This window comes from Elgaria multicarinata, chromosome 3, assembly GCF_023053635.1.
Source record: "Elgaria multicarinata webbii isolate HBS135686 ecotype San Diego chromosome 3, rElgMul1.1.pri, whole genome shotgun sequence".
Classification (NCBI taxonomy): domain Eukaryota; kingdom Metazoa; phylum Chordata; class Lepidosauria; order Squamata; family Anguidae; genus Elgaria; species Elgaria multicarinata.
Genome location: NC_086173.1, coordinates 166,114,657 through 166,137,678, shown reverse-complemented (window position 1 = coordinate 166,137,678; position 23,022 = coordinate 166,114,657). Strand labels below are relative to the sequence as shown.

Below are 23,022 nucleotides of genomic sequence, written 5' to 3'. Positions count from 1 at the left end.
TGGAATGCTGATATGAAAACAACAGAATGAAATTTAATAGGGATTAATGCCAACTTCTACACCTACGAAAAGGAAACCAAATGCACATTTACAAGACGGGGGATACATGACTCAGCAATACTACAAACAAGAACCACATTGGAATTGTTCTAAATCACAAGCTGAATATGAGCCAACACTGTGATATGGCTGCAAAAAAAGCAAATGCTATTTTGGGCTGCTTTAACAGAATTCTTTGATGCTGCTTAAGGTGTGAGCTCAGAGCAAAGATCTTCCAACACTCAAAGCATATCTAGGGCTTCTCCCCAGTGTGAATTATTTAATGCTGCTTAAGATGCATTCCCTGAGCAAAGCTCTTCCCGCACTCTAAGCATTTATAGGGCTCCTCTCCAGTGTGAATTCTTTGATGCTGCTTAAGATGTATTCCCTGAGCAAAGATCTTCCCACACTCTAAGCATTTATAGGGCTTCTCCCCAGTGTGAATTCCTTGATGCTGCTTAAGGTGTATACCCTGAGCAAAGCTCTTCCCGCACTCTAAGCATTTATAGGGCTTCTCCCCAGTGTGAATTCTTTGATGCCGCTTAAGGTGTGAGCTCAGAGCAAAGCTCTTCCCGCATTCTAAGCATTTATAGGGCTTCCCTCCAGTGTGAATTCCTTGATGCCGCTTAAGATGTATACCCTGAGCAAAGCTCTTCCCGCATTCTAAGCATTTATAGGGCTTCTCCCCAGTGTGAATTCTTTGATGCCGCTTAAGGTTGCTGCTGCGAGTAAAGCTCTTCCCGCACTCTAAGCATTTATAGGGCTTCTCCCCAGTGTGTATTCTTTGATGCTGCTTAAGGCTGTTGCGGTGAGCAAAGCTCTTCCCGCACTCAAAGCATTTATAGGGCTTCTCCCCAGTGTGAATTCTTTGATGCAGCTTAAGGTGTATTTTCTGAGCAAAGCTCTTCCCACACTCAAAGCATTTATAGGGCTTCTCCCCAGTGTGAATTCTTTGATGCTGCTTAAGATGAATACCTTGAGCAAAGCTCTTCCCGCACTCTAAGCATTTATAGGGCTTCTCCCCAGTGTGAATACTTTGATGCAGCTTAAGGCTTGTGCTTTGAGTAAAGCTCTTCCCACACTGTAAGCATTTATAGGGCCCCTCCCCAGTGTGAATTCTTTGATGCTTCTTAAGATGTATTCCCTGAGCAAAGCTCTTCCCACACTCAAAGCATTTATAGAGCTTCTCCCCAGTGTGAATTCTTTGATGCTGCTTAAGGGCTGTCCTCTGAGCAAAGCTCTTCCCGCACTCTAAGCATTTATAGGGCTCCTCTCCAGTGTGAATTCTTTGATGCTGCTTAAGATGTATTCCCTGAGCAAAGCTCTTCCCGCACTCTAAGCATTTATAGGTCTTCTCCCCAGTGTGAATTCTTTGATGCCGCTTAAGGTGTGAGCTCAGAGCAAAGCTCTTCCCGCATTCTAAGCATTTATAGGGCTTCTCCCCACTGTGAATTCTTTGATGCCTCTTAAGGCCTGCACTTTGAGCAAAGCTCTTCCCACATTCTAAGCATTTATAGGGCTTCTCCCCACTGTGAATTCTTTGATGAAGCTTAAGGAGTGTGCTCTGAGCAAAGCTCTTCCCGCATTCTAAGCATTTATAGGGCTTCTCCCCAGTGTGAATTCTTTGATGCAGCTTAAGGAGTGAGTTGATAGTGAAGTATTTTTCACACACTAGGCATTGAAACCTTTGATATTTGTTAGAATGAATCTTCTGAGTTTTACTCTGTTTCTTCCTTTTACGGATGTTCTTTTTACTTGGTGCTTCTAGTATTGGAGTTTCACAGACGTCTGATCCTTCAAAAGAAATGGATTCGTTTTCCCTCTTCTCTTCAGTTTCAGTTTTCCTTCTCTGGTGTGGCCCATTTTTCTTGCTCCCCCTGTGATCACCTGCAAGTATAAACACAGAAATCGTCTTGAAATCTTGGAACAAAACAAATGGTTGCTGATTTAATTCACAGGATAAAAAATAAAAAATCGTTGGTGAGGAAGATCCTACTAAAGATATTAGATATCCCGATGATCAATAGAACTGAGAACTAGACTGCCATACAGTGCTTTCATTTATATGGAATAACTCATATACAGTAGTTGAGAGAATAAATGAACAACATAAAATACTGTAAAAACAAAATACACTTAAAATATGCCATTTTCTCCTCGCAGATCATTTAACTGGGAACTGGAAAGTGGAAATTCAACCCTAAAGCTTATTTTCAATGTCTTGTTGTTTATTCGTTCAGTCGTTTCCGACTCTTCGTGACTTCATGGACCAGCCCACGCCAGAGCTTTCTGTCGGCTGTTGCCAACCCTAGCTCCCCCAAGGTCAAGTCTGTCACCTCCAGAATATCATCCATCCATCTTGCCCTTGGTCGGCCCCTCTTCCTTTTGCCTTCCACTTTCCCTAGCATCAGCCTCTTCTCCAGGGTATCCTGTCTTCTCATTATGTGGCCAAAGGACTTCAGTTTTACCTTTAATACCATTCCATCAAGTGAGCAGTCTGGCTTTATTTCCTGGAGTATGGACTGGTTTGATCTTCTTGCAGTCCACGGAACTCTCAGAATTCTCCTCCAACACCACAGATCAAAAGCATCTATCTTCCTTCACTCAGCTTTCCTTATGGTCCAGCTCTCGCAGCCATAGGTTACTACGGGGAATACCATTGCTTTAACTATGCGGACCTTTGTTGTCAGTGTGGTGTCTCTGCTCTTAACTATTTTATCGAGATTTGTCATTGCTCTCCTCCCAAGAAGTAAACGTCTTCTGATTTCCTGGCTGCAGTCAGCGTCTGCAGTAATCTTTGCGCCCAGAAAGACAACGTCTGTCACTGCCTCCACGTTTTCTCCCTCTATTTGCCAGTTATCAATCAAGCTGGTTGCCATAATCTTGGTTTTTTTGAGGTTTAACTGCAACCCAGCTTTTGCACTTTCTTCTTTCAACTTCGTCATAAGGCTCCTCAGCTCCTCCTCGCTTTCAGCCATCAAAGTGGTGTCATCTGCATATCTGAGATTGTTAATGTTTCTTCCTGCGATTGTAACTCCAGCCTTGGATTCGTCAAGCCCAGCACGTCGCATGATGTGTTTTGCATACAAGCTGAATAGGTAAGGTGAGAGTATACAACCCTGCCGTACACCTTTCCAATCTTAAACCAGTCCGTTGTTCCGTGGTCTGTTCTTACCGTTGCTACTTGTTCATTATACAGATTCCTAAGCAGGCAGACAAGATGACTTGGTATCCCCATACCACCAAGAACTTGCCACAGTTTGTTATGATCCACACAGTCAAAGGCTTTAGAATACATTGATGGTGCTATATAAGTAAATAATAATAAGAAGAAGAATAGTCAATAAAACAGAAACAGATGTTTTTCTGGAACTCCCTGGCTTTCTCCATTATCCAGTGGATATTGGCAATTTGGTCTCTAGTTCCTCTGCCTTTTTTAATCCCAGCTTGTACATCTGGCAATTCTCGATCCATGAATTGCTGGAGTCTACCTTGCAGGTTCTTGAGCATTACCTTGCTGGCATATGAAATAAGTGCCACTGTCCGATAGTTTGAACATTCTTTAGTGTTTCCCTTTTTTGGTACGGGGATATAAGTTGATTTTTTCCAGTCTGATGGCCATTCTTGGGTTTTCCAAATTTGCTGGATAACAATGTCTAGTTATATCTTAAAATGAAAAGCAAGCTGTCCTCTCCTCCATGGAGACCATTAAGATAATGTCTGTAACACCTTCAATATTACGCAGATGCAATTATAGCAGCAAAGTATGATGGGTTGGCAGCCATCTCTGCCACAGAGCAAGTCCATCAATGGGCTTTTCTCAATGTTTTGTCATGTCTTCGGACTCAATGACATTTGTATTCTGCACTGACACAAAGAAAGATGAGCTGAAATTCCACCTTCCAGGATCTCCCTCAGAGAGGGAGCATTACCCAGAAAAATCCCATTCCTTACCCAGAAAGGCCAGGATCCCACGATTCTCCTCCATGACTTCTTTGTGCAGAGTCCTCTGGCCTGGATCCAGCAGAGCCCACTCCTCCTCCGAGAAATGCACGGCCACCTCCTCAAAGGTCACCAGACCCTGAAAGAAGAAGAAGAAATGATGTTCTCTTTAAGCATTATGTAGCAATCCATGAAGACAAGGATGGTGAGGTCCTCTTTCTGAATGCCAAAGCATTGTGAGTGACCTTCAAGGCCTTCCCAGCAGCCATCTTGGAGAAGAGCAAAGGCTAAAGGGGCAGGTTCTTGCAGGACCAAAGAGAGGTGCAGGAGACGGAGGCCCCCAGGACTCCCCTACCTGCCCAGGCTGTGCAGAAACCGCTTCCACTCCACCGCCAAGCGAAGGAGGCCCAGAAGGACCCCCCAGGATCAGTTCACTTCCCCTGCAGGTTGTTTTGCTCCCTGTAAGAAAGGCAAAGAAGGTGGGAAGGTGAGAAGGTAAGTTAACATTCTTAACTATTCCCGTTTTCATTGTTTATTTTCAGTGTTTATTTATTTATTGCATTTGTTTACCATACCATAGCCGAAGCACTTAAAAACAATATCCAAAAATTTAAAACTGCGAAAACATACAATATAAAATACACATACATATAAAACTACTATAACAAGTTTTAAAACTATGACCCTAAAAAAACAGACCCAGGCTAAATAATTACATATTGCTTGACCTGGCACTGAAAAGATAACAATGTCGGGGCCATCTGAACCAAATTGGGGAGATTGTTCCACAGTTGGGGGGCCACCACAGAGAAGGCCTCTCCCATGTTGTTGTCCTCTGATCTTCCCTCTGAGTAGGAGCCTGGAGGAGAACCTTAGTTGTTGAGTGCGTAAGACTGGGCCAGAGTGGGTTTGATACCCTCGAACCACATTACTCAACATTTCCTTTCTGAGTATCTCCCCCAGCAAAATCAGGCTCAAGAAAAACATTAAGACAGCTCATGCACTTCAGGCGTAATTGAGGGAGAGAAACCATGGGGAAATACGTGCACTAATCCTTACCCAGTGAGGAGGGTCCTCCGTCTCCCTCCTGCAAGATCCACCTGTCCAGCGGCCTCTGTGTGGTTCCCGGTGGAGCCTTCTCTGCCTCAGGGAAATCTGTGGGTGCTCTGGCCAACATCCCCTGGACCTGGAGCAGGAGGGAGGATCCCAGGCAGAGAAGAGAGATTAGAGAAGGAAAGAAACGGCTCAGGTCAAGGCCAAGGGCAGCGTTTCCCAATCGCTTTACCTTTCAGGTCTCATTCTAAAGTTGATCTACCACCCAAGCCACACAGCACAGGAACTTATGTCTTTGTCAGGGGGCTAAGAGTTCAACCCTGATATCCAGCATTTTCCACTGTAAACACAGCAGTTTGGCGTCCACAAATGCTATTCCTGTTCTGTTGGGAGGACTCTCACACTGACACTCTGATCGCCTCCTCTCCCAGAACTTCACAAACCCATTCATTTCTCCTGTGATCATAAGAACGTAAGAAGAGTAAAGCGGGCCTGTATGCTCCCTTAAAAGGGACTGAGTGGACTAATATGATGCTTAAAACATAGTTAATGCAAACCTAATAATACTAACTACATATAAGAATGAAAATATATATCAAAACAATGACAAGAAATGACAGAAAAGGAATACAATAGAACTGTACTTTAAAATAGAAGAACAGGATTGCAACCAAGGCCTCCAATTACACTCTTCCTTGAGTCCTTGTGGTTGTAATGTCCTTAAGGTGAAAATCCAGAATATTTCCCTCCTTCTTAGTTGACGGTCTACTCTTGTCCCATATCCTCCAATCCTTTCAATAATCCAGAATCTCAGGTCTTTGTCATCATGGCCCATATCAAGAAAATGCTTGACCAGAGGTGCCTGAAGTCTTTTGCAGCGAATGCAGCTTTTGCGATTCATGCCATCAAGAGTCCGTGTAATTTATTGTACATTGGTAAGACCACAAGAACCACCAGAACCCGCATCTGTGAGCACAAAAGCTGCATTCGCTCCAAAAGTTTAAGTTTTCTTAAACTTACTTTGTTTACAGGAGGGAGGATTCCAGCCAGAGAAGGGGGAGGTGGGAAGGAAAGAAATGGGTCAGGTCAGGGCCGATTGCAGCATTTCCCAATCGGTTTGGCTTTCAGGTCTCATTCAAAAGTTGATCTACCATCCAAGACACAAAGCCATGTGTCTTTGTCAGAGGGCTAGGATATCAACCCTGGCACAAGCAAAGAGCTTGAACACCCTCCAAAAACCAGCCAGGAGGAAAGACAGAACCTCCCAGACATTTCCTGATATCCAGCATCTTCTACTGTAAACATGGGAGGTTGGTGTCTACAAATGCTATTCCTGTTCTGTTGGGAGGACTCTGACACCAGTTGAAGAAGGATCCCCTCCTTCCCCAGAACTTCACAAACCCATTCACTTCTCCTGTCATCATGAGAAACTAAGAAGACCCATTTTGGATCAGAACAAGGGTCCATCTAGTCCAGCATTCTCTCCCCACAGTGGGCCATCACCTGGAGGTAGGATATAGCCATCAGGACTAGTAGCCATTCACAGACTTCTCCTCCAGGATTTTGTCTAACCCCCATTTTAAACCATCTAAATTGGTGGCCATTACTACATCCTCTAGTAAGGAACTGCATATTTTAACCATCCAGTGTTAGCTTAACTATTCTCCAATGAGGACCTGCTCTACACATGAAGAGCAACTATACTTGGGGGTTGGACCATTGGGAATTGGGGCATCCCTTCCTTAAATGACATGTAAAATAAAGTTGAGATAAGTAGTAAGAACACAGTCCCTATTAGTTATCAAGATGAAATGCTCTCACCTGGTCTTTGTCCTCTGCCTGACTCAGGAGGAAGCCTTCTGCCAGGGCCACCACCTGGGAACTGGTCTCCGCTCCACACTCTCTGACCCCACTCACCATCTCTGGGGGTAGGAGAGCCAGGAACATCTCCAGGACCACCAGGTCCAGCATCTGAGCTTTCGTGTGCTTTTCTGGCTTCAGCCACTGGCAGCAAAGGTGGTGGAGACGGCTGCAAACCCCTCGGGGCCCCATGGCCTCCTGGTAGCAGAAGTCCTTGAAGGACTGAAGCTCCACGTCTGAGCAGGTGTTGCTCCCAGGCTGGTCCTGCTGCACTCTTCCTTCCCAGGGCTCTGCACGGCTCCTTTCCTGGATGTTGCAGGAGACGTTTTCTGGTTCAGGGCCTGCAAAGCTTTGCTCTTCCATCTTCACGCTCTTCTCCATCTCTGCTCCCACCAGGACTCGAAACCGTCTCCTGTCTTGGCTGCCAATTTCTCCTTTGAGGCAGGCACTACGCTGTAGGAATTAAAACGGAGCTTGTGAAGGAGGCACACAAGGTAGACCTGGTTAAAGTTCCCAACCCAGCCGTCCCCCTCCCACCGGTGTCCAGTGAAACACTGGAACTGGAGCCAGTTCACCTGAGAATAACCACACTTCACCAAGGCTTCAGGCAATTTATTAAATCAGAGTAAGGCCCTGAGCGTCTGAACAATTAACAGGAGACAGGGGAGGGTGTGTGGGGGAAAACGGTCTAAAAGTTACAATGAAACTAAAAGGCCACAGCAGCGAACAACTTTAAAAGAGCAATAAAAGCCACATCACGGCAAGCCGTTGATTCAGAGCCACCCAAAGAAAGACACTCTGTCCTGGCTACCTGATACCTGATGGCACGGGGGTCCCTTTGCCACCCTTCAGGGCCCCGAATAACTTGACCCTTCCCCAAATGAACAGAGACCAAAAACGGGAAACTATCTAACTGATCCCCAGAGCTAAGCAGGTGGGGTGGCCTGGCTCCACCAATCCACAAACAACAAGCTCCCCAGGGCTCCCGGTGAGGAGAGAAAGTTCCCACCTTCAGCTGCACAGATCAACAACCCTGTGGAACGGCCTTGGGCTACCGGCTGCCTTGATAAAACCTGGTAACGGAGCCAGATGGCTCCTTGACTGATCATTCTGCCAAAGGACGGCCGAACAACGCCCCCCCCTCCAGCTACAAGGCCCATGTGCCTTCCCCAATAATTTGATTCTTGTAAACACCAGTCTGGCAAGGTAGGCCACAGGCCCAAACTTCAGAGATGATATTTCGAGGGTGTGTCAAGGAACCTGGGAAAGGTTGGTCTCCTCTAAGTGGGATCGCTGAGTGGTGGTCAAAGACTCTAAGACGTAGTGGTGGTCAAAGACTCTAAGACATAGGAGGTTGTGGGCTCTGCCACACTAGAGGCCTTCAAGAGGCAGCTGGACAACCATCTGTCAGGGATGCTTTAAGGTGGATTCCTGCATTGAGCAGGGTCTTGGTCTCGATGGACTTATAGGCCCCTTCCAATTCTACTATTCTATGATTCTCTTTTTTTAGAAGGTTTATTACGAGCAGCGCTTAGCACTGCCAGGTGGAAGCCCTCAGAGGACCCAAGGAACTGCCCACTATTTTCAGGAAATGCTAGCATACTTATAGGGTCAGTGCCCTTAGAAACAAGGGAGAACCTCTCCATAGAATAAACCAATCATGAAACAGTAACAGGTAAGCTTCTCAGCTAGTTATAAGCAAGGATTTTACACATTTGCAGAGTGCAATCTTTTCAAGGACAGAAAAACAATACATCAATGATTACTGAGAAACTTGTGCCCATCTGTTCATTTCATGGTTACCTCTTTCTAAAGCAAGCCACAACACCCTGTAACAGTCCTAGGAGGCACACAATCTTGTGAAACTAGTGTTTCAATACTCTTCACAAGAGTTGGTGTCATGGTTGCATCCTTAACACATTTTCCAGTTACTGCAGAAGCATAGATACTTTGATTTCTAGAGAAGAGGCCCAAAGCAATTTTATGAGCACAGGGTGGGCACAGGGGAAGCCCACATACCTATTTGCTTGAATTCCTGGACAGGGTGCAGCTGAGAAGAACAGACCGCCTTGTTCGTAAGAGCCAGCACCTGTCTCAAAGGGGGCTCCGCGACCCCCGGCCAGATTTTTCAACCAGATTTGTAGTTGAAAATGAAGCTCTTACTCTACTTTGACGGGAGAGAGAGTGTGTGGAACCAGAGCTGAATTAATGCCATTAAAAGTTAATAATGTGTGAAAGTTTATTTTAAAATGAAGCAAGAAAACACTGAATACTTTTTCAGCTTGTTAAACAAATGAAATATTTCACTAAGGAAGCCTTAAGAGATGAATGGTTTATATAGGGTGATCATATGAAAAGGAGGACAGGGCTCCTGTATCTTTAACAGTTGTATTGAAAAGGGAATTTCAGTAGGTGTCATTTGTATATATGGGGAACCTGATGAAATTCCCTCTTCATCACAACTGTTAAAGCTGCAGGTGCCCTGTCCTCTTTTCAATCTGGTGACGGGAAGGGGGGGCATAAGGAATTACATTTATATACCGCCCCATAGCCTGGGTGTATTTATTACATTGATAAACCACCCCATAGCCAAGGTTCTGCAATAAATACCTAAATGTATTGTTAACAACGATCTCCAGTTATTGACATAGCAAGAAAATACGAGCAAGGAAGCAACATTTGGTGATGCCTTTCATTTGGAAGTTATGTGATGTGTGGGTTATCAAGCAGTTATATGAAAAATGCTAGATACTCTGATTCTTGCTTTAAGTGGATTCTTTAATGTCAATATAGTAAAAATTATAGATTTTAGTGTAATTTTTAAAATAATTAAACTATAGTGTCATATTTTTTTAAAAAATAGTGTAAATTGGGAAATTATTTAAAAAATAATTTTTTCTCCCGTGTCGGTTCTTTGATGTCTACTCAAGGTCCCACTACAGCTGAAGCTTTCCCCACATCCCGTACATTTATATGGCTTCTTTCCTGTGTGGTCATCCATTACACAAAGCCATGAAATTCAATAAATAAAAAAACCTACGGTTTACAAAACAACCTTAAAGGCTCTACAGTTTTCAACCAAACTCCAAAAAGCAGGGAAATTGGGAGTTAAGGCTCACAAGCCTTTAACGCCACATCCTCCCTGAGGAGGCAGAAAGTGCCAGTGAAATTCTCATTCTCCCAAAGCAGATATAAACCATGAGGACAGGATGGAGAATAGGATATGCAGAAGTGATGGTGGGGTTGTGGAAAACTGATGACGGACAACTCAGGGCCACCTACTTCTCTTTCTTTGTTTAGAGCAGCCCTTCCCCAACCTGGTGCCCTCCAAAGGTGTTGGACTACAACTCCCATCATTGCAAGTCAGTATGTCCCATGGACAGGAATGCTGTGACTTGTACTCTCAAACATGTGGAGGGCAGCAGGCTATCATATGCAGAGGTGACTGGGGGGTTCTGGAAAACTGATCGAGGAATGCTGTTCTAGAGCAAGGGCAGGCAAAATGTAGATCTCTAGATGTTTTGGCATTCAACTCATAAAAGTCTCTGTCAGCATGGACAGTGATCAAGAATGCTGCGAATGCTGTGACCACAGAGGATTTTTCTTACGTGTTCAGCAGTGTGAGATCAAAGGCAGAGCTACCACCTATACTAGATTCATGTGTAAGGAAGGATTTTTCAAAAACTATTGATGAAAATGATTTTTGTCCTCACCATAACATGGGAGTTGCAGCGTAGCACATCTGGAGAGCACCAGGCTGGAGAAGGATGGTTTATACTTGGATCCTATACATGTCTTCTCAGAAAACATTGGTTTTTTGAAGGGCAGGGTATTGAACAAAAGCTGAAAGTGCCAGCCCTTGGTCTGGTTCTACATCTCCAATGAACCAGAGTTTCTCTCCCAATCTGTCCCACCGCTCCCTTTCTATGTCCTCTCTGCTCCCAGCACTTGAACCCCAAACAGGGACCTGAGTAACAGCAGTTTCTCCCCGCTCTCAGGATGTGAACTTCGGGCTCACTTAATACATCAAAGAGGGACGTACTAAAACCAACAGCAGGCTCCCTTCTTAATCAACAAAAGCGCCCCAGGTTTTATTTCGAAGGCCTCGTGACCAAAGAGACTTGTTAATTTTGCTTATTCATTAGGTTTGAATCAGGGAGATGAAACAAAATAAAAATGCAATGCAGACAGGACACCAGGGCAGCCTTTTGCCCGCAGGTGGGACATTCCTCCTCCCCAGCCAGGGCTCCCTCTCTCTTCCAACCCACCCCCTGCCCCAAACCTGCACCCCCTATCCTGGGGGGGCTCTCTTTCCGCCCCCTCCCCCCTGGGACCCCCTTGCAGTCTGCACTCACCGACTCCTTCGCAGGGGAAAAGAGGCTGCAGGCGGGGGACAGACGAGGCGAGCAGGGGGAGAATCCCAGGCTCCTTTGCAATAGGGGGGGGGGAGGAAGTGTGGGGCCGGAAGGGAGGGGCCTCATCCAGCCTGGGCTCTAGGACCCAGCCCCCTCTCCGCCTCTTTAACCCTTCGGTCGAGGCAGCACTAGAGAGCCGCAGAGGCTCCTGGCGGAGACACGGACCTGGGAAGGGGGCTTTTCCACGATGTGGGGGGGGGGGGTCTTTTATCCCCCCAGCAGCATCGCAGCCCCATCTGCTCCTGGGGGCTTTGTGGGATCCACAGCCGTTTCCCCTTTGAGCGCGTAACGCAGCCTCCGGCATGGGAGCCCTCCGTCCTTCTGCCTGCCCTTGCTGCAGAACAGCGTTCCCCAACCTGGTGCCCTTCAGAACTCTAAACAAGAATAGATGCTCTAAAAAGAGAGAGGTTAAATAGGGTGACCCGATGGAAAGGAGGACAGGGCTCCCGTATCTTTAGCAGTTGCATAGAAAAGGGAATTTCAGCAGGTGTCTTTTGTATATATGGAGAACCCGGTGAAATTCCCTCTTCATCACAACAGTTAAAGCTGCCCTCATTTAAATCTGGTCACTCTAGGATAGCTCTTTAAAAAACATTTGTATCTTAAGGCTTCCTGGGTGGCATGTTTCATTTGTTCACTGATTTCTTGCTTAGCTTTTAAAATAAACCTTCACGCGTTTTCAATAGCCTTAAGTCTGCTCTGGTTACACTTTCTCTCCCACTGCGGCAGAGTCAGACCCTCTTTTTCAATCAGGAGCCCGGTTGCTGTGGGACCAGGGTTGTAGGGACCCATCGGAGACAGGTCCTGGGTATTAAGTTGGCCAGAGCTGTATCTAATTCATGCAGCTCCTCCATTTGAATTCCCACAGGACAGTCCTTGCCTGAAGAGAGAAATTGGCAGCCAAGGAAGGAGACCTTTTGAATCCTCAAAAGCCTTATAAATGCTCAGAGTGTGGAAATAGCTTCCCTACGAGTAGCCAACTGAAGTCACATTGAAGAATTCACACAGGCAAGAAGCCATCAACGTGCTCAGAGTTTGGAAAGCAATTCAATCACAGATTGTACCTTGCCTCAAATGATCCATTCAGCTGAGAAGCGCCATGAATGTTTTGTATGTGGAAAGCGTTTTCATCAGAGCACACACTGTAACTTGCATCAAAAAATTCACACTGGAGAAAAGCTCTTCCAGTGCTCTGATCGTGGAGTCCAGGACGTACTCTTGATTTTGTTTTTGCTCCAAGTTGTGAGATGGGCAGTCTGAAGAGAAGGAGTGTGTGTGTCTAAGTAACCCCATTGTCATAAGAAGGCTTCTTTTGCTGCCTCTGTTGCGTCCTTGAGTAGCCGTCCAACGGAGCTCTTCTGGGTGGTGTGGGGTGTTCACATCCTCCCCAGCAAATGGGGCCCTGGCCCAGTCAAGGTCTTCACCACCTCTGCTACAGGACATGCTCTCCTGCACTGTCGGGTTATTATTTTGGCAATGCGCCTGCCTTAACATACCCCATCTGTCTGCACTTCTCTGTGCCGACCTTCTTGCTTGCTGCTACTGGTCTTGGCCAGGCTAGTTCTGGTTAATCCCGTCCTGCGCCTGTTTTACTTCCCTGCCTACTTGCTATCTCTCTCCTCATCTCTTCTCTTAATTCCTTTCTCCTCATATCTGTTCCCTATGGCTCGCTCCAATTTCATCTCTCCCAATTTAGTTCCTATTCGGTGTCTCCCCCCTTCCCAGCTGCCTTTCTCGTGTTCCTTATGGAACTGTCGCTCTATTGCTTCCAAGGCCCCTGTCATCCAGGACTTGTTCTTCTCCAGATCTCTCCACCTCCTTGCTCTTACTGAAACCTGGCTTCCTGCCCATGATACCGCCATCTCGGCTGCCCTCTCTCTTGGAGGATTCTCTTTCTGTCACACTAGTCGCCCAGAGGGTCGGGGTGGTGGTGTGGGTCTTTTATTATCGAGTTTGTGCCAGTTCCAGCCTCTTTCCATTCCACCTTCACACTGTTTCTCCTCCTTTGAGGCACATGTAGTGAGACTCTTCGCTCCGCTGCGACTGCGGGTTGCAGTTCTGTACCGCCCCCCTGGCTCATCCTCTAAATTTCTCTCTGATCTCGACTCGTGGCTGTCCTTTCTCCTCTCTGACAACTCTCCTACTCTGATCTTGGGTGACTTCAATATCCATGTAGATGACCCTCACGATGCTGCAGCTCTAAGATTTCGCTCCTTATCTTCCTCTTACGATCTTAAGCTCTGGTCTGAAGCTCCCACACATTCCCTTGGACACTGTCTGGATCTTGTCCTCACTCGGAACTGCTCTGTCCTGGACTTTTCTATTGTTGACTTTCCTCTGTCAGATCATCATCTAATCTCTTTCAATATTACTCACAATCCCCCTCCTTCACGTCCCGCTTCACGCCCTTGTCGTGACCTGCATTCTATCAACTATGAGGCTTTTTCTCAGTCTCTAGCCTCCTCTCTTCCCTCTGTCTTCACAGCCGTCTCCTTGGACTCAGCCGTCTCCTCCTTTAACTCCTCCTTATCTTCAACTCTTGATAATCTTGCTCCATCTACAACTCGGATAGTTCGCCCCTCTCAACCCCAACCGTGGCTCACCTCTTTCCTCCGCTACCTTCGCTCTTGTTCCCGGGCAGCCGAACGCCTGTGGCGTAAGACCATGGACTGGGCGGACTTTGTCCACTACAAATTTGTTCTCTCCTCTTTCTCTTCTGCCATTTCACTGGCCAAACAGCAGCACTACTCAACGTTGATCCAGTCAAATGCTAGGCACCCTCAGCGGCTCTTCGCATCCTTCAATTCTCTTCTGAAGCCTAATCCACCATCTCTCCCCGCCTCTCTGGCTGCCAATGACTTTGCCTCTTTCTTCAACGCTAAAATCCAAACTATTCGCTCCGATCTGGCCAGCTCTGCTCCGCTCCCAGCTCCTATTCCTCACCTGTCAGTTCCTCCTGCAACTCTCTCGGCGTTCCCTTCGGTCTCAGCTGATGAACTGTCTAAAATACTGCGCTCATCGAAGCCTTCCACTTGCTCCCGTGATCCGATTCCCTCTCGCGTCTTTATTAATCTTATCCCCGCTATCCTCCCGTCCTTGCTTCACGTCATTAATTCTTCTCTGTCCTCTGGTTCATTTCCTTCTGCTTTTAAACATGCTACAGTCTCTCCCATTCTCAAAAAACCCACTCTTGATCGACTATCTCTGTCTAACTACCGACCTGTCTCTCTGTTGCCCCTTGTCTCAAAGATCCTGGAACGTGTGGTCTACTCTCGTTGTCTTGACTTTCTCTCTAGTAACTCTGCTCTGGATACTTTTCAATCTGGATTCCATCCTTTGCATTCCACTGAAACAGCCCTTACCAAGATCACCAATGATCTTCTTACTGCCAAGTCTAAAGGCCATTATTCTGGCCTTCCTTCGTCTCACATCAGTCCGCTGGTCTCTGTCCACCACTCTGCCGCTAAGATCATCTTCTTGGCCTGCCGCTCTGACCATGTCACTACACTTCTGAAATCTCTTCATTGGCTTCCAATTCACTCCAGAATCCAATATAAACTTCTCCTGTTGACCTTCAAAGCTTTTCACGGTCTAGCTCCTGCCTATCTCTCCTCTCTCATCTCACACTATTACCCCGCTCGTGCCCTCCGCTCCTCTGATGCCATGCTTCTCGCCTGCCCAAGGACCTCCACTTCCCTTACTCGGCTTCGTCCTTTTTCTTCTGCTGCCCCTTACGCCTGGAATGCTCTTCCAGAACACTTGAGAACTACAAACTCAATCACAGCTTTTAAAACTCAGCTAAAAACTTTTCTTTTCCCTATAGCTTTTAAATATTGAGTTTGTTCTGACTCTATACTGTTAGCTTCACCCCACCCGGTGCCTGTTTACACTTCCCTGTGCCTGTTTGCATTCTCTTTCCCTCCTTATTGTTTGCTACAACTTTATTAGATTGTAAGCCTATGCGGCAGGGTCTTGCTATTTACTGTGTAATCTGTACAGCACCATGTACATTGATGGTGCTATATAAATAAATAATAATAATAATAATAAAGGACCCACTGCGATCTTTTTGCATTGCACTTTGAGGACAGAATGTGTCCGATGCCTCCGTCTGCCCGGTTTTGTGGGATCAGTTCCAGTTGTTGCGGACTGAGGATGTGGACAAGGTGCTTGCAGCCATGCAGCCAACCCCTTGCCCTCTCGATCCCTGTCCCTCCTGGCTAATAAAAGCTAGCCGAGGGGGTGTGACAGGTTGGGTTATCTAGATCCTGTTCAATCGGGCTTCAGGCCTGGTTTTGGAACAGAACTGCCCTGGTTGCCCTGTGGGATGACCTTTGCAGGGAGAGGGACAAGGGGCAATTGACCCCATTGATTCTTTTGCACTTTTATATTGTAGATTTATACTGTGGTTGTATTTTGTGGTTTTAATTTTTGTAAGCCGCCCAGAAAACTTCAGCGGTTGGATGGTGCAGAAATGCAATAAATAAACTGAAACGGAATCCTGGCAGGATGGAAACTTTGTGGGCGAGTGGTTCCAGACTCTGGCGGAGAGGCTCATTGCCTGTTCTGGGTGGGGTACCCTCCTCCCTGTGAAAGATCCAGTTCGTACTTTCATGGGAACTCTGAGACCCATCTGTGTTGCTGAGGGAAATGCACCGGCTGCCTATTTGCTATCGGGCCAGGATTAAGGTTCTAGTCCAAGTGTACAAAGTCACAAACAACTTGAGACCAGGATACCTGAGAGAGCGCCTTCTCCCCTATGAACCTGCCCTGTCATTGTGGTCACGTGAGGGCCTGCTCCTGGTGGTTCCACATGCTCAGTATGCGGAAAGAGTTTCAATCGCAACGTGAATCTTTAAAGCACATCAAAACATCCACATAGGCGAGGAGCCCTAGAATGCGGAAAGGGCTTTGCTTGCAGGACACATCTGAAGTGGCCTCATAGAATACAAATTGGGGAGAAGCCCTATAAGGGCTCAGAGCGCAGAAAGAACTGTGCTCAGAGTGCACACTTCAAACGACATCAAAGAATTCACAGAGGGGAGAAGCCCTATAGGTGCTTAGAATGTAGAAAATTTACTCAGAGGGTGGAAACCGATGCTCAAGTTGACGTTTTCATCAGCAAGCAAGGGGCACTACTCAAAACCCCCTAGGAAGTGGAAGAAGCAACAGTTAGGCCTTAAGGAGTGTTCAGTAGCCATTCAAATGATGTTGGTGCCAAAAGCACTTATTTCTATTTCAAACATTGCCGGTTTGGATCACTGAAAGCCCACCACAACATTGGCAGTATCAATTAAATGTAGCAATATGAGAAGGGTGGGTGGGGAATCCCTGGACTTGGCAGGTTATTCTGAGACCACCCCACCCCACCATAGAAATCCCTCGATGGAAGACGATGTTTCTAAACAGTGGATTCACAAGGAAGGGGTAAAGTGGGAGGGAGTTTCAGTGTGCGTGTTCAGACGACATTCCAGGGACTGTGGTTAGTTAGACTGTGGTTCTCTGGGATTAGCACTAACCATAAGCTGTGCTGCCACACAAAACACTTTAAGCTAAGGTTAGAGCCTCTAAGTATGCTGCAGACAGTCTGGCGGGTTAGGAAGTGACCAAGGCTTAGTAAACTGCATCGGACACAACACTCAGACCATGCTGCTTAACCAAAAAGCCTTAACCAGCAGGGTTTAAGGTGTCTTTTGAACATGTACAATAAGTGTCTTGCCAATTTGGAAGTATAATTGTGGTCCTCATTGAATTATAGCATCTGAAATAGGCATAAGTGACCCACTCTGGATGGTGTGGGAAAGGGATCTTGGAATCCATGTAGAGAAAGATATTTGGAATGCTTCTTAAAACAATATCGGTTTAAAATAGGGAATTAATAGTAAAACTGACCCACAAATGGTATCTTACACCAAGGAAATTCTCAATGGTGAGGGCCGGGGCATCCCCGGAGTGTAGAGAAGGGACATGTTAGCATATGTTGAGGGGTTTAATGGAATTCTTTTATACGTTATTGTAAAACGCCACAGTGCCAGAAATGGTGAGGCGGCACTATAAAAATGCTTTAAATAAAAAATTAAAAAATAGAACATATTTGGCGGGCCTGCGCTAAGGTAAATCAATTTTGAAAATCAGTGTTTTAAGAGAATAGTTTGATCATGGGCAATGGGATCAGCCATCTCCAGATTTAGCCTTGTAAGATTTACTGTATATTTGGGATTCGATGTTGAGCTGCAAAGAAAAAAACTTTTGAGCCTCTCATCATCAGCGGCAAGATGGTTGATAGTAAAACACTGGAAGGACTGGAACGGCCTTCCTATTGAAAGGTGGTAACCAAGAGTATAGCAGAAATCGCTCACCTTCAGTAATGGAGCATGAAAAGAGGTTCACTCACAATTTGCACTTTCAAACCCATGGAGAAATCCACACTGGGGAGAGGCCATATAAATGCTCGTGGAAAGATTTTCAGTCATTGTGCAAATCTTCCATCCCATCAAAGTAGGCATACAGGGGAGAGGTTTTAAAAGACTCCCAGAAGAATGAATACAATTGGAGTAGAATATTTCATCAATCAACCTTGATGACCCATAGAAAATTCACACAAGCATGGAGTGCTGAAAATGTGGAAGAAAAGTCCCCACCGCATGTCCGACTGTGGGGAAGGAACTTTCCCTGGAGCCAGCACCTTCCAAAGCTCTCGGAGTAGTCCTGGCTTAAGCACTTGCCTGCTGATCTAGGAGGAATAAACTTTGCCTGACGCTGTGAGTCCCCATGGCCATGAGGATTGTTCCAGGAGTGCAGTTCTGGTAACCACCTGGCCAGTTTCCCCCAGAATCTCCGGGTTTTCATACCCTCTAGGGGGCTCCAGGGGAATTTTAAATTTATTTTAAAACCTCTGGGAATAGCGTGGGGGGCGTGGGGGAGCAGGCTGCACGTTTTCTGGACTCAAGGAAAGTAAACAGATCGCATTCGCCATTAGCCTGGCTGGGGAATATTTGCGCCCGGATGGACAATCCCTGTGGGAGAGGCTGCTGCAGCAGCAGTAGTGGCAGCAGCAGCATGGGGCGAGGGGGCGGTAGTGGCGGTGACCAGTGAGGCAAGGCAAGGCGGGCACTGTTTAATAAATTCTTCCCCGTGGCATCCGTACAGTACTGTCCCCAAAGGCACAGACTAATATATATAAGGTGCTGGAAAGCACACAACTACCCAAACCATAAATGGGTTTCTTGTTAATCATCTCTCTTCACTAGTGGTTTGGGTAGTTGTGTGCTTCCAGGAACCTTATATATATTAGTCATTTAAAAACTACTGCCTCCTATTTATTTTTTCCCAAAGTCACAGACAACATGTCTTCCTAGCATAATTTTTTATTATTATTTCAAACATCACAGACATCCATACCACAAGAACATTACAAAGAGTACAAACAAAAGTACAATAAAAAAACCATCTAAGGTTAAGGTGTACTTTCGGCTTTCTTCATATCAGAAATGCGAACTATCTTTTCTCATTCCTCCATTACATTTAACACAGTAAACAAATTCATTTCTTTCTTCTATCTTAACTACATCTCCACAGACAAATATATCGTTTCTCTCGGTTTCTTGCAAAAATGCTATCAGAGCTTTCCGTTCAGATATAAACGTGGATGTGGACTTTTCTCTCGTCATCGATGTGAGTTTTGCCATCTCCGCCAACTCCAACATCTTCAATATCCATTCATTTTTTTGAATTCAAGAGTGTGTTTGTATCCAGAATGCTTTGGCTTTTTTACAAGTCCACCAAAGATGATAAAAGTTTCCTCCTTCTCCTAATTTCCAACAGTTTCCCGAGGGACTCTTATACATTTCAGCCAACTTTACAGGAGACATATACCATCTGTACATCATATTAAAAAATTCTCTTTAAGTCTTGAACATAATGTAAATTTCAAACCTTTCCACCCCATATTCTCCCACTGTTCCATTGAAACGTTATATCCAAAGTTTTGAGCCCATTTTATCATAGTCTTTTACCTGCTCATCCTCTGCCTCGTTCTTTAATAAAAGTTTATGTATCTTTGAGATAACATGTTCATCATTTGGACATAACGTCATTTCAAATTCAGATTTTGATTGCTCAAACCCACCATTCTTTTGTCTATTTTAAACCTTTCCATGACATGTGCACAAGGAAACGTAATTTGTACATACCAAAACAGTTATGACCATCTTTCAGCAGTTCCTCCCTTGATTTTAACTGAGATTCATCTTGTGACATTTGTAATACATCATTAAATGTCAACCATTTAGGCATATTTATCAATTCCCTTCTATGAATACCCCCCTGGGCCGATACCCAAAGTGGTATTTTATGACAGAACCTTGGTTTCCATTAACCTTGGCTTTATCGTACCACAAATAGCCATGCCATCCAAATCTCAATTCGTGTCCTTCGAGTTCCAACAGTCTCCTATTTTTCATCAACACCCAATCTTTCATCCACATTAAACAGCAGTCTGAGAAATACACTTTGAGGTCCAGCCCTCCTCTTTCTTTTGCATCCTGCAATATTTTAATTTTAACTCTTGGGTTTTTTGATTGCTGTATAAACATAGATCTCTCTCTCTCTCTCTCTCTCTCTGTCACTGCTCAAATGGTAAATCCAATGTTACAATGGGTATTGTTTGAAACAAAAATAACATTCTAGGCAAAGCATTCATTTTAATTGTTGCAATTCTCCCCAAAAGTGACAGTTGAACCTTTTCCCATCTTGCAAAACCTTTAACTTCATTCCAAACCTTAACATAATTATTATGAAATAACATAAAATTCATGTTTGTCAAGAATAGTTCCCAAATAAGCTTGGCCACAGCATAAAGAACTTGATCAGGAGGGCTTTAAACTGAATCTTATGGGGATGGGAGACGTAAACTTCAAGGCAACAATAGATGTGGGCCCATGCATCCTAACGCAGAGAACAGCTCCAATAGTGCCCCAAGATATTGTCCAAAACAATATAGGAACAAAGCCAGACTATAAAGCACAGGTCTTCGATGCCTATATGCTAATGCCCAGAGTGTGGGAAACAAACAGAATGAACTTGAACTTTTATTACATGAAGGCAAATACGACATGATAGGTATAACTGAAATTTGGTGGGATGACTCCCATGACTGGAATATAGCAATTGAAGAATGTAACTCATTCAAAAAGAGCAGAAGAAATAGAAAGGGAGGCGGAGTTGCACTATATGTTAAAAATACCTATCCCTGCACAGAAATACAGGCGGATCAGACTGGGAGCCCCATCTGGGTTAAAAGAAATGTGGTGAGGACTAAAAAGAAAATTATAATTGGAGTCTACTACTGATCACCCAATCAAGGAGAAGACGAGGACTAAACAAGTTCAGGGGGCAGGATTGCAGTCTGAGATTGATAAACAAATAGTCAAGGAACAACTAATTTCCTTGAATGAGATCAAATCTCCAGGGCCTGATAAACTTCATCCTAGAGTAATGAAGGAGCTAGCGGAAGAACTCTCAGAACCACCGTCTATTATCTTTGCAAAATCATGGAAGACGGGTGAGGGGCCGTATGTCTGGAGGAGGGCTAACGTTGTCCCTTCTTCAAACAGGGCAAAAAGGAGGAACCTGGGAAAAGACAGGCCAGTCAGTCTGACATCCATCCCTGGGAATATTCTGGAGCAGATTCTTAAGAAGTCAATCTGGAAGCACCTTGAAAACAATGCAATGATTACAAGAAGCCAAGAGGGATTTGTCAAGAACAAATCCTGTCAGACTAATCTGACCTTATTGTTTGATCGGGTAACCTCCCTTGTGGACTGTGGGAATGCTGTGGATGTCATATATATTGCCTTCAGCAAAGCTTTTGACAAAGTGCCCCATGATATTCCGATAAACAAAAGAGATAAAAGTGGGCTAGATGGAACAACTATTGGGTGGATACAGAGTTGGCCACAGACTCAGACTCAAAGAATGCTTATCAACAGTACCTTCTCAATCTGAGGGGAGGTAAGGAGTGGGGTACCGCAGGGATCAGTCCTGGGCCCAGTGCTCTTCAACATTTTTATTAAATGTTGAAGGAGGTGCAGGGAACGCTTATCAAGTTTGCAGATGACACCAAATTGGGTGGGATAGCTAATACCCTGGAAGACAGAAACAAACTTCAAAGTGATCTTGATAGGCTGGAGTGCTGGGCTGAAAACAACAGAATGAAATTTACTAGGGATTAATGCCAACTTCTACACCTAGGAAAAGGAAACCAAATGCACATTTACAAGACGGGGGATACCTGACTCAGCAATACTACAAACAAGAACCACCTTGGAATGTTCTAGATCACAAGCTGAATATGAGCCAACACTGTGATATGGCTGCAAAAAAAGCAAATGCTATTTTGGGCTGCTTTAACAGAATTCTTTGATGCTGCTTAAGGTGTGAGCTCTGAGCAAAGATCTTGCGACACGCAAAGCATTTCTTTTGTTTTTAATTGATTTTTATTGCTTTTCCACATAATTAAACAAACACCATTACAATAAGGAAACAACAACAACACAACATACTACATACATTTGAATAAATGTTGAATACATATATATTGAGTAACTACTAACTATTACCTATCCTATCATACAATATAACCATTCTTAACATATAAGTGCACCCCCCACCTCGGGATCTATTCCTGCTTCCAAAATCTCATACTCTCCTCTCCTGGTGGTTTCCCACTTCCCTTAGTAAACACAAATATTAGGAACTGTTTCCAAATTCCTTCAAACTCATTTATTTTAGTTATACCTTTTCTCCATTTAATATTACAAGTCAATTTATCATTAATAGCTATATCCCATACTTCTTTGTACCATTCTTCAATAGAATATTCCCCTTGAATCTTCCAGTTCCTAGCTATCATCAATCGTGCTGCAGTCATCAAACTCGATATTAAATCTTTCATTTCTTTTCCACATTTTAAATCTTCATATAGTGACAGTAAGGCAATTTTTGGTGTTTGTTCTATTTTCATTCGCACTATTTCTTCAATTTCCAAAAACACCATCTTCCATAATCTTTGTACATATTTGCATTCCCACCACATATGTAAATACGTTCCTTTTCCCCCACATCCTCTCCAACAGTTTGCTGAATGCTGATTATTTATCTTATTCAATCTAATCGGGGTTAGGTACCACCTCCACAAAATTTTAAAATAGTTCTCTTTTATTCTCACTGACATACTTCTCAACACTCTTTGTTTCCAGAGTCCCTCCCAGCTCTGTCGTCCTATTTGTACCTTCAAATCTGTCTCCCATACCATTTTTCCTGCACTATCCGTTAGCCCTTCCTCTAGCAGTATTTTATATATTTTACTCATTAACCCTTTTAATGCTAAACTTCCTCCCTTACACTTTTCCCTTTTAACTATTAATTCCTCAAACTTCGTCAATTCTCTACAAACTCTATTTTCTCTAATCCACTTTTTATTCCACTGTTCTAATTGCCTATACTCTAACCAAGTTAATTTTTTCTCCTTTAAAAGCTCTTCCATATCTTCTCTTGTATTTATTTCTCTTAACCAATCCTTTAATTTCATTTTATTTTTCTCTTTTAATATTTAACTTAATCTACCCTTCAGTTCCTCCGAGAAATTCTTTAACATTATTACCGGTGACAAAGGAGAGTTGCTCGGAAGCCCCTTTAAATTTACTCCAAATTT

General features: G+C 44.6%; 1 protein-coding gene across 1 annotated transcript in view; it reads right to left on the bottom strand.

Annotated features, from left to right (window-relative positions):
- Nucleotides 1-23,022, bottom strand: part of LOC134395747 (uncharacterized) — a gene marked incomplete at its 5' end in the record, with an annotated part of 275,440 nt that overhangs the window by 67,829 nt on the left and 184,589 nt on the right. Inside the window, 2 exon segments of the mRNA XM_063121910.1 lie at nt 354-1,672; nt 20,746-20,772. Of these exon segments, the coding sequence (XP_062977980.1) occupies nt 354-1,672; nt 20,746-20,772 (1,346 nt within the window).